This window comes from Triturus cristatus, chromosome 11, assembly GCF_964204655.1.
Source record: "Triturus cristatus chromosome 11, aTriCri1.1, whole genome shotgun sequence".
Lineage (NCBI taxonomy): Eukaryota > Metazoa > Chordata > Amphibia > Caudata > Salamandridae > Triturus > Triturus cristatus.
In genome coordinates, this window is record NC_140594.1 from 573,922,093 (window position 1) to 573,934,205 (window position 12,113).

Below are 12,113 nucleotides of genomic sequence, written 5' to 3' on the forward strand. Positions count from 1 at the left end.
GACGATATGTATTGTCCTGTGGGTGGTTGGGTTAGAGGCAACACCATTGGGTCTTGTGCATGATTGATAAGGTGGAGGTTTGTAATGAGGCCTGTGTAGAATGGTTTGGGTGTCATGTATAAGGTTCAGAGGTGTGCTCCAATTATGCCAGAGTGAATTTGTAGATGCTCTTAAGCCTGTGATGAAGCAGAGATGTGGAAGACTGAGTTGGGCTCGTGGATGGGTAGCTTCTTCTATTCTAACCTGTATCACAGCATGTCATGTATTTAGGATCACCTAACTTTTTATTGCTTGGTGGAATTTAAGGAGCTGGTGGTTGATCCTTCTTTCTCCGTCCACACGGGCCAATTCTAGAAGTAGTTTGAAAAAAATAAAAATCCTGCTGAAGTAAGATTTGTGGAAGAAACGGATGCTGTGCATGCTTACATTGGAGCCTCAATTGTTGGCAGAATGAACGTAGTTTGAGGTGCAGGAAGATCGATATGGCACCATGAATTGCTCAGTGTTTGATTACAGAGAGTATTGAATGGGATACCTCAGGACAGAGGTAGCCAGCACAGAGCTTGAAGAGCTGGAGCAAAGTGATTGTATATGTGTAGATGTGAGAGCTGTGTGGAAGCTATATTCTAGATTGGCTGGGGACAGGCAAGTAGGTAGAGTGGGACACCTACGTGCCATATATTGAAATCTTCTAATTTTGATGGACCCAAGGCATTGGTGGCCTACGGATGTAGGATGAGTACGTTAATTGCTTACATATTCTGGAGCAACAAACCACACCATGTGTGGATTGGTAGCACATTGAGGTGTTTTATACAAAGTTATATCATTGTTACAAAGTTTTTCATAGAAAACCGGCTTTGCACATTTGCTCTGATTTCTGAAAGGGACCAATAGATTGAGAGGCTTCCATCAAAATTCGCCTTTGACTGGTTTAAAATGAGCCCTGTGACTAGTATTGATTTATTTTTTGGGGCGGAATGATTTTGGATTGTTTAATCTGTCAACATTTTGCTGATAATCTAGTATTAGCATAATTTATTTGGGTACTATAATTTCATGCCGACGGTCCTCCTGGATTTTTCTGGGGAAGAAAAACTGAATCGGTCTGTATTATGTTTGATGGAAGTGGCTGATAGTGGCATGTGTTTATACAGAAAGCCAATAATACATCCAGGTGTGTTAAAATTGTCTAGGATGGTGAAAGAATCATCATGAGTGGCTACCAACGGATATATATTTTGAAGAATTTATAAAAAATTGTATTTGGTTAGCCAAAAGATGGTAGGCACTTGGGATCACTACATCCTTTTCTTAGCCTTCTTGGCAGACCTGCTTACAAGACCTGTTGACAGTCAGGATCCCTCTGGAAATTTACTTGACTATGGTAGCAGTCTTGATCTGAGGTAAACTAGAGATCCACCTAGCCTAAAAGGTCAAAGGAGGCACCTACCTGAAGTTGGTTAGCTGAAGGACCAATGGATTTTGGGTGATTTGCTTTACTTTGCACTGCAAAGAGTTGAAAATGTGTAGGAGCTTACAGTTCCAAAGTGTTCAAAGTAGAATCTTTCTGGAGGCGTCTGGCGATGGGAGATGCTGAAATCTAAGTGCCTTCCAGAACCCATAATGAGTAAATCTTCTATTATTGGAAAGTAGTGTCAGGCATTTGAGAAGGTCATAGTTAAGGTTTGTTTTAATTGTCTTGAATGGGTACGAAAGGATGGAACTTACTAAGTATGTGTTGAGTAGCACATATATAAGCAATTGTTCTTGTACGATGCAGGGGTGTGGAATTTAATAAAATATCTGCTTGTCCATGGGAGAAGTTGCTTCATAAATCAACTTGTCCTGTAAAGAAAAGTCCACTGCTTCCTTTGTGGCATCGTAGTGTGGCAAAAAGTTATGGCAACAATTTCATTACATAAGAGATCTGAGAATAGCCTCTCTGATTATGCCAGGGCTCATACTATATAGTAGAGTTTGAGTACTAGCAATTCCTTATTTTGCCATATTTCTGCAGATACACATCCTGGGGATGGAGGTAGCAGTAAGCAGTAGGTCTATGGTTGGAATGCCCTTTTAAAGTCCGTGCAAACCCACTAACTTTTCTTTCAAAGATTCCAAAAATAGTAATGGTTGTTAATTAGTTCATATAGATCCTCGATCAAAATAGTCACTCAGGAGTCTTGCGTTTCTTTTTTGATCCAGTTTTTATTCAATCAATGCTTTTCATCAGAAGCAGTCCACTCAGCCCAGCCAACACGTTTCGTCCCGCGAGGACTTCATCACGGCTCAAGATCACGATTATGTCTGAAGACTCTATTCTTTCTTCAATTGTGTTTATCTCGGTACAGCGCAATTCATATCTAAGAATGGCCTCCTGTTCCCATTATTCTCGTGCTGTAAATCCAGTCCAAGCAACTTGTCTGTAATTAACCTGATCCTCCTGACTGCTGCTCATTTAGTATCCATCTGGTCGACGCTTGTCAGGAGGAGCAAGGTCATTACGGCAGGAAAAAAATCTTGAATTATTTTATTAGGTAATTGCCTAATGGTTTGACTTTCTCTAAATGTCTTTGGAGCCATCACAATGTGTGGACTTGATGCTTTTCATATTAAGATGTACAGTTTAATCTTGGGAGCTTATCTTATTGAGGTTGTTTACTATAAAGAGGCAACAATTTAGGTTTATTACTTGGATTAAGTAATTATATTTTTCAATGCTAAGAGCATTAGTAAATTGTGTTTTTTCTTTTATTATAGGAGCAGCCATATCCTGGATACAATCCTGCCTATTGGAACACTTCTGCTCCTACTCGACCTTCATATCCAAGTACATATCCTGTGGGTCCTGAGATGCAAGGCCAGGTATGTCCAGAGCACAACCAATTGTGTAATATGGAGTAGCTTCAACTTGGCACAGAAATTCTTTGTGTGCTTGTCTATTGAAGAGTAACTGAATAACTGTTGTGGACAGATACATAGAGGGAATAAAGAGTGTGTTTATTGGATGCTTTACAAAATAAGTTACTTTGTTTTGTCATTTTTAGCATACTTGTGGGGTTGTTTAAGAACCTCAATTCAATTATGTGACTGCCATCAGAAATTATGGTTTTCTTCTTGTGCTCCTGCACTAGGTGCATAGTAGTCTGCTACAAAGGTTTTCAGCATCCGAGGCCATGCAACGTATTGCCCGATTTGAAGCCACCAATATACTACTTAGTAAATCCCCATTAAGAACTAGTCTACCTGTGCACATTCTTGATCTTACATGATGCAAGGATCACCCCCCATACTATCATTGTGGACTAGTGTGTGCTCACACAATTAGTTGCACCCGTATTTGCAATTAATATAGAAATGCATCGTTCTTTGTGTAAATTGGAATGGGTTTTGGAAGTGTACAATTTAATAAATGCTACTGAGCAGAGCTGAAGAAAGGAAACTAAGGTTTTAAAGTATGTGGCGAAATACTTCTACATACCTTTATGCTCTTGTTGCTTAATCAAAGCCCAATGAAACTCCACGTGCCTGAGCTTGCCTATGACTGACACCATGAGCGGTTAATCACTAATCTGTAGGACTATTGCCCTGAGCCATAGGGACGAGTAATCTGTCCTGTTTGACTGGACTTGTGAAATTCCTAATGTTGCTTTAACAAGTGAAATATTCTATTGACAATCTCTGATGCTGTTTATGCAGGTTACAAAGCATTGATATGCTGCAGAGGTGGTCTGTGGGTACATTGATATTAGTAACTTCAGCATTTGTAAACAGCAACTACCAGAGTCGATTCTAGTGGGGTTGCCAAGATCTTAATTTCCTCAATAGATTTGCAATCATTCAAATAACTAACCAATGTCTTTCTCTGTGTAGGATGTTTTAATCATTTTTGTGCTTGCATGATTTTTTCACATGCACATTTTCTTGTTTTGTTGTTCACGAGTTTGGTATGAAAAGCAATCGATCTGTTTTAAAATCACTGGGAGTTTTGACTTGGGCATTTTATATGTACAACTGTGACCACCCAATATGGTCAGGAGTAGGGGAATGAAAGGAACGTTTTCCACTTGGACTTTAGTATTTATTAATCACTGCAGTTTGTAGGTCCATCAATCAATGCCAAACAAGCAAAAACCTAATTTTTGTATGGATCATTAAATATTTTCAGCCTTTTAATTATGTACCTGAACTTCAATATGTCTTGACGTTTACCAACCTGAAACTTTAGGTTTATTGAATTATAGACACCTGCTGTCTGCTATTCTGAATAGATTCCCAAAATCTGCCACTCAACTTCCCACATTTAATGTTTGCCGCAGAACTTAAAATCAGGAATGATTGGAGTAGCAATTTCAGAATTATACTGAATGTAAGAATTTCTTTTAATACCAGACAGTCCCATATTGTATCTCTAGCACAGGCGTAGCCACACCTAATTACTCATTATCTGATTTATTGATTTCATTTAGTTATGTTAGTGCTTTCTCAATTTAATAATATTCAAACATTATAGTTCATTTGTATTTTATCAATCACTTTGCATCATACCATATCTTCCAGTGCATTTCAAAACTTGATTTCTGTCTTTGTCTATGAAAGAACTCATGTTGATATACCAGTCTTAGAGTTTTGCGACTCAAGAATTAATCAATTCAAGCAATTATCTTTTACTTGACAATAAAGAATGTCAAACAACAAAGTTTACCTTGTATTGAAGTCCAATAGTTCAACTTTTTATGGTAGTGGAAATCTATACTGAAACTGCAATTAAATAAGTACATTCCATAAGTCCACTAATAAGGTCTTTCCCTTAGTTTAATCATTGGTGTTTCTTCTCTACACCGTGATTCCTGTCTCTCACCAAATGCATTGAAACATCAATTCCTCTTTTTAATATGGAATTGGAAGTGACCTGAAGAGCGTGACTGCTCTATAGTTATGCCGAGGTCCACCATCCTTAAATGTCTTGAGTTACACAACCAATGCCCATTTCTGTAGTGACATTTTAGCTCTAATTTTGTGTGAAGAAAGTGGATCCAGTGCTGACCTCTTAAGCTTAGTTTTCATATGTTCTCAATGTACTTATCTAAATGAAATTTGTTCTTTTTAGCCTCCTTATAATATCTGGCTTATCCTTTCTGTGTATAGTATTTTATTCAAAACACCATATTGAATCTCATTACTTTTCGGTGGGACTACCCTGAGCAGGAAGGGTGTCCCTGACGTTTGGGAAGTAGACTTACCAGAGGGAGCTTGGAAGATGCCACTGCATCAGAAGTCGCTTCTGACATCCAAGCAGGAGCCAGACACAGAATCCAGCCGGCTTCTCAGCGAGAATTTGAAGCTTGTGTTCAATAGAGTGCTGGGAATGCCGCCAGGGTCAGCATCGATTTCAGTTCCAGAGTACAGAGAGGTGCTGGCTGCAGTGCCTTTCCATGGGTTGAGATGGGGAGTGGAAGTGCACCAATCCTATTTTCTCCAATGCTTGCAAGATTGTGGGCCATAAGGGGAAGGTCACTGTGGTGGCGACGGAGACCCGTTATTGGTCTATCCATATATTTGGGAAAGTAGAGTACACAAGTCAGGAGGAGCAAAAGTTAAACACTACCATTGCTCACTTGGATAGAATGGACCATTAAGGAGGATCAGTCTCCGAAGGGGAGAATATTTAGTTCAGCCAATTGAATGGTGTAGGAGACAGGAAAGTTCAGGCCTAAATATTTTTTTCTCCAATAATTCAACTGCAATAGAAATGGGCAGCAGTCGCATAAGTAATAGTATAAAAGGCCAGCCAGACGACAAAGTGATGTATTGTGACCTGGGAGAGTGACTGATGCCATCCTCTATTCTACAGCATACAACATTGACTGAACTCTGGAATTGGAGTAACCTCCTCTTTACCTTACCTAACGATTTGAAGAGCAGAACCTAGGAGACCAGTTACAATGCACCAGCGTACAGTGTCTCAAACCCTGCTTTCCTCTTCCAGGATAATTTTTTCTGTTCCCTTTTGAATACAGATTATATTGAAGACCAAATTAAATCTGCAAAGCAGGATTAACAACATAGATTTTTATTTCAACATGTAGTTTAGCTTTTTGGGGATACAGGACATGCCAGTGTTTAAGTGTTAGCCTGTCCCTCTTATAACACTGGTTTCATTGTGATATTTATTTTTGATAATTCTTACTATTTGATTGCCTTTCTGGAATAAAGCTGTTGCTTATTTATAGTGGTGTATGCTTTTCTCATAGTAATTGGGTATTTTATAGATCGTTGCTTTGAATATCCATCCTGATTTAAAGATTTTTTGGGAGAAAAGTAGGTGTGAGGAATGGCTGATGCACTTGTTTGTTTAACAGGAACAATTAACTTCTGCAACACCTTTTTAGGCCTGGCCTAGAGAGATGTGCTGCAGACCCATTTCAGCATTGAAGAATGCAAGTCATCTCAAATATAACTGAAAATTAAACATAATAAATTCCTAGACATTCTAAAGGATTTTTTTCCTATCCAGACAACTGGGGGTGATTGGTCATGGGTAAGATTAGTAGAAAGCAGAGTGACAAAGAATAGGAAGAAACACAGCATTTCAATTCTCAGATATATCAAGGTGCTCAGTGAGTAAGTAACTAGTAAGGAAAGCTGGCCATATAGAGTTCCACTGCTGCCCAGCTGACTCCCACAGAAGCACATGACATTCATTTCTGTTTATGTGAAAGCAGCAGTCTCAATATTTATTCCAGTAAATGCAGGACCTGATGGCGGAGGAGTTGGGGGAGGCTCTGGGTGGCCTGAACCCGGGCAAGGCTCCGGGCCCGAGCGAGTTTTTTAAGAAGTACTTTCTACCATTAGGCCCATATTATACGTCGGTAGTGGAGGAGGCCTGAGAGCGTGGGTTGTTGCCCCGGGACTGGAGGCATGCTGAGATTGTAGTGTTCCACAAACCGGGTAGGCCCCCGGGGGAGCACGCCTCGTATCGTCCGATTTCCCTCCTCAATGTGGAGGCTGAAATTCTGGCAAAGGCTTTGGCCAATCGCCTCCTGCCATACATTGCTTCGCTGGTCCATCCGGACCAGGCAGGGTTCATGCCCTCCCGTGCCACGCGACATAACATACGGCGGGCCCACGTGGCGATTGCTGAAGTGCAGCGACTGGGGGTCCCGGCAGCCCTATTGTTGGCAGATATGGACAGGGCGTTTGATTCCCTTAGTTGGCGCTATTTGTTCCTACTGCTGCAGCGCTTGAATTTCGGGCCACGGTTCCTGTCTTATGTGCTACTTCTCTCTACGGAGATCACGGCCTCGGTTAGGGTGGCGGGGGCGTCCTCGCGGCCGTTCCCCATACGGCGTGGGACGCGCCAGGGGTGTCCCCTGTCCCAGTATCTGTTCGACCTGTCCATGGAGCCGTTGGCGGTATGGGTGCGAATGGACGCGCGGATCTCCGGATTTGAGTGGGAAATTGGCTTGGCCGATCGGATAGCCCTTTACGCGGATGATGTCCTCTTTTTTCTGACGAACCTTGATCGTACGGGGCCCCGGCTGCTCCGGATCATGCAAATCTTCGGTGAGACGTCGGGTCTCTTTATGAATCCCCGGAAGTCCACGCTGTGGGTACTTGGGGGTCCGACTCCGGTGCAAGAATGGGCGTCCTCGGTGCGTATCGCGGAGGGGGAGCTTCAGTATCTGGGGGTGTTCTTATCACCTACTCCGGCAATTTCTTGGGGGCGAAACGTGGTGCCCGTGTGGGAACAGGTTTGTCAGGACATCAAGTTGTGGACTCGCATGCCACTCACTATCTTTGGCCGGTCTGCGATTTTTAAGATGGTGGCTCTTTCACGCCTCCTGTATCAGCTGCAGAATCCCCCTTATACGATCCCGCCGGAGTGGTTTCGTCAGGTGAACTAGACTCTGGGGCAGTTTTTGTGGGAGGGCGGGGTGGCGCGGGTAGCCTTATGGATGTGCTTCCTTTCAACATATACTGGGGGTCTGGCAACATCGGATCTGCTCTCATATTATCATGCCTCCCACTTGCTGGTGCTGAACGAGTGGTGGTATGGGAGGGGGGGGGAGACCCGGCGTATGCGGTGGAGCGGCGGCTCATGGCCCCACACTCACTTCACACCTTGCTCTATTCCGCGGTCCGTCGGGCGCGGTTGCCACCGGTGACGCAAGTGGTTTTCCAACTTTGGCGTCAGGCGCTGACGCGCATTGGGTGGTGGGGCGTGCTCACGCGGGAGACCCCACTGTGGCACAATGGGCAGCTACCGCAGTTGACGGCCCTGGCAGGGTTTGAGGGGTTGGATAAGATTGGCATCTCCACCATAGGTGATGTGGTGCGTGGGTGTGTTCTGAAGTCCTTCCAGGATCTTCAACAAGAGTTCGGCATGCCCCGGACGCAGTTCTATAGATATCTACAATTGTGCCATGCACTCTCCCCCAGTCTAGTGGGATTAGACTCCATAGCAGACTTCAGCCCTGTGGAAGCGAAGCTTTTTAGGGGGACCCCCATGACAAGAAAATCTCCAAGATATATCAATCGCTAGTTATCCACAGTGCCCCGTCGCTCCAGCAGCTCAAAGGGAAATGGGAGAACGATGTTGGGCCCCTTGATGAGACGGACTGGACAGATTCACTTGCCTCGCCACGGGGAGCAGCCATAGCTATCCGACTCCGTCTTATACAATTGAAATATCTGCATAGGGCTTACTATACCTGGCGGAGGCTGTTGTGGGTGGGATTGTTTGCCTCTCCGGAGTGTCTCCGATGTAGACGGGAGGAGGGTTCCTTCTTTCACACCGTGTGGCTTTGTGGGTCACTGTATCGGTTTTGGAGAGGGGTGTTGGCTTGTTTATCCGAGGTGTTGGGGTGGGATCTTCCCGCGGACCCCAGGCTGACACTCCTGCATATCATGGAGGACATTGGTGGCAACATATACAAGCGGCACCTATTGCTGCTGGGTCTCACACTGGCCAAGAGGGATATCGCCAGGGCATGGAAAGCGCCGACCGCCCCCTTGCTGAATGTGTGGAAGAGGGGTTTGGACTTCAATATGGGCCTGGAGCTTCCCATCTTTGCAGCCAGGGGGTGCCCCCGTAAACATTATAAGATTTGGAAGAGGTGGGCAGACTATAGGGGTCTCCCCCTGGACCCAGTTCCGGAGGAACGGGAGGAGGGGCGCATCTAGTTTCCCCCGGAAGGGGGGGTACACACAGGGACTGGACATGGAGTTGTCCGGCTTATGCTCAATACATGATGTCGTTGGTTGGGTGCAATACGGTGCGGTCGAGGGGAGGGAGTTGGGAGGTGGGGGGGGAGAGTTGGGGAAGTTGGTTTTCATCTGAAATGCATTCAAAGTATCCTATTATGATAAAATTGTCAATGTCCTGATCAATGTGTTACTTGGGCCGATACCTCTGGGGCTACAGGGGCCGGCAATATATGTGTTCGTTGACGAATAAAAACAGTTTAAAAAAACAAACAAAAAAAGGCGCTTACTATCAATATAAAGCATAGGAATCACTGTAAAGCGAAAACGGGCTGGTGTGATCCAAACTGTACTCTGGTCTATAGAAACCTCAAGCATGCCCTGCATCAAGAGGTTAAAGATGGGGACAAAATTAGAGAGGCACGGAAAGAGTATAAGGAGGCTCTAAAAGGTAGAAAAGATCATTTGAAAGCAGAAGCATGGACAGCCCTCCATGAAGCATCAATTGCTAAAGATTCTTGTGCATTCTGGAGAGCAGTTAATGCTCCCTTTCTCACAGAGAAGGCGGTATCTACTATTGAGGTGGCTATTGCTGAGAATAAATGGATAGAGCACTTCTTGCTACTGTATGATGCAACAACTCCACACACACATGTAATGGGGGGTACTGAGGGTGACCAAGGCCTACTGCCTAGGAAAGGAATGTCCTTTGAGCTCAATGAGGTAATACTGGCCATTGCTGCAAGTTCGGGAGGTAAGGCAGCAGGGCCGGACGGTGTTCCTGTTGATATTTTTAAAGCTAATATTGCTTTATGGAGAGGAGGAGCCTAGCGCGCAACCAAGATGGCCGCGTAGGTGCGAGGCTCCCGAGGACCTCCGCGACCTCCTACATCTATCCTGTCTTTCTCCTGATTTGGTTGAGGGGACTTTGTTGGTGACACTGAGCCGAGGTGGTGCCTGTTTTCCGTCTTTGAATTGGACCCTGGGAACGGTGGTGGGCATCGCTTGAAGTTTGCGGCCCGCTTCACTTCTGACCCCGGACTCGAGTTGGGGGGTGACCCGGTGGCAAAGTGAACAACAACGGCACGACGGACCTGGAGGGGCGCGTACCCCACACTTTCGCTTTTGAGCCTGCTCGCCTTCCTCGCTTTCGCAGTTTAGGCGCTTCCGCGAGGTGTGGTGGTTGGCCTGCTGGGGACACTGCCTATGCTGCCGGGACCCGGTCTATCTTTCGGAGGCGACCGCTGGGGCCTTCGTGATTGGCGGTTTGCCCGCCGCTTCTGACTCGTGGGGCACAGCCTGCAGTGGGATGGCGACGAAGCAGGATGGAGAGAGGCTGAAGGCCAAGTCGACCCGGCGCGGGGCCCCTACCCAGGCTAACGTAATGGACCGCTATACCTTGCCGAGGGGGTCTCCTGGCGGGTCGCATAAGTCTCCGGAGCGGTCTGCAGATGCCCCGGATTTACCATCGGACCTGACCCTGCAGGATATCATGGGCGCCATAGCGGAGGTGAAGGCCGCGGTGGGCCATCAGCTCGACACCTTGTCGCAAAAACTCGACGCAGTCCTGATTGATGTCAACCTCGTCAGGGTCGATCTCTCAAACAAATGAGAGGGTTGATTCTTTGGCCCTTACCGCGTCGAGTCTGACGGTTGATGTGGCTGCTCTCCAAACGGAGATGCGTCGGCTCCAGCAGGCCAGTACTCTCGTTGAACGGCAACTGGAGGACTCCGAGAGTAGGGCCCGGCGGAATAATGTTCGCCTTATCGGAGTGCCTGAGGGGTTGGAGGATTCGGCTGCGGATCTCTATGTGGAGGATTTGATCTCCAACCGACTGAAGCCTAGGGGATTGAGCAACTTTTTTGCGGTGGAGAGGGCCCACAGGGTTCCTGGTGGCAAGCCAAGGGTCGGAGCTCCCCCGCGGCCTCTCATTGCCCGTATCTTTAACTTTCGGGACAGAGATGCGATCCTGCAGGCTTCTAGAGTACAAGGGCCGCTCAAGCTCGAGAACACTGAGGTGAATTTCTATCCGGACTTTACACAGGCGGTCCAGAAACAGAGACTGGGATTCATGGGCGTTAAACGGCGGCTCCGCCAGATGATCTTAAAGTACGCCATGCTCTTCCCGGCCAAGCTGCGGGTGGAGTTCGAGGGCCGCTCTCATTTCTTTGACCGTCCGGAGACGGTGGGAGATTGGATAGACACTTTGCCGGGGACACCTGATCGAGGGGGAACGGGGGCCGCGGGTGGCGAGTGCCCACCGGACCGGGCCTAGTGTGTTGATCTTGATACTAACCTTTGAGGGTGCCACCTTTTTATTGGGCTCAGGGTCTACTTGAATATTCTCCTTTTCTCCCCCCCTGCCTGGAGGTAGTGGTGAGTCTAAAGGGGGTTCTCTTTCCTCCTCCGGGGGTCTCTTTTGTAGTTTAGTTTATGCGAGGGTGACCGGCACACTGCAAGTTGGGGGGGCTGTTTGGGCTCACGCATGGGTGCAGGGAGGAGGGAGTTTTACTTGGTATGTTGGGTTGGGGTTGGGTTTTGTTTGTTTGTATCGCAAGGCAGGAGTATTGTTGTTCTATGATCCATGTGCTCTCCGGGGGGGGGGGCTGATTGGTGCTGGCTGTGATTGGGGGTAGGGGACTGAGACTTCTTTCTTGGAATGTCAACGGATTGGGGGACAGGATAAAGCGTGGGGTGGTCCTGCAGTTTTTAAAACGGATCTCTCCCGACATTGTGTTCCTGCAGGACACACACCTCATTGGTAATTCCTTCCGTGCCATGAATAGGCGGGGCTTTCGCCTCTTGGCTCACTCGGGATTCACTTCTGGCTCGAGGGGTGTAGGCATACTGGTTAGAACCTCTCTTCCATTGGAGGTTGATGAGGTGCTCCATGATGACAGGG

General features: G+C 46.3%; 1 protein-coding gene across 1 annotated transcript in view; it reads left to right on the forward strand.

Annotated features, from left to right (window-relative positions):
- The window catches only part of BAG4 (BAG cochaperone 4), a 125,291-nt gene that overhangs the window by 50,714 nt on the left and 62,464 nt on the right, over positions 1 to 12,113 (forward strand). Inside the window, exon 2 of the mRNA XM_085633735.1 lies at positions 2,764 to 2,868. Coding sequence (XP_085489861.1) covers positions 2,764 to 2,868 — 105 coding nt within the window. The remainder of the gene's footprint in view (positions 1 to 2,763; positions 2,869 to 12,113) is intronic.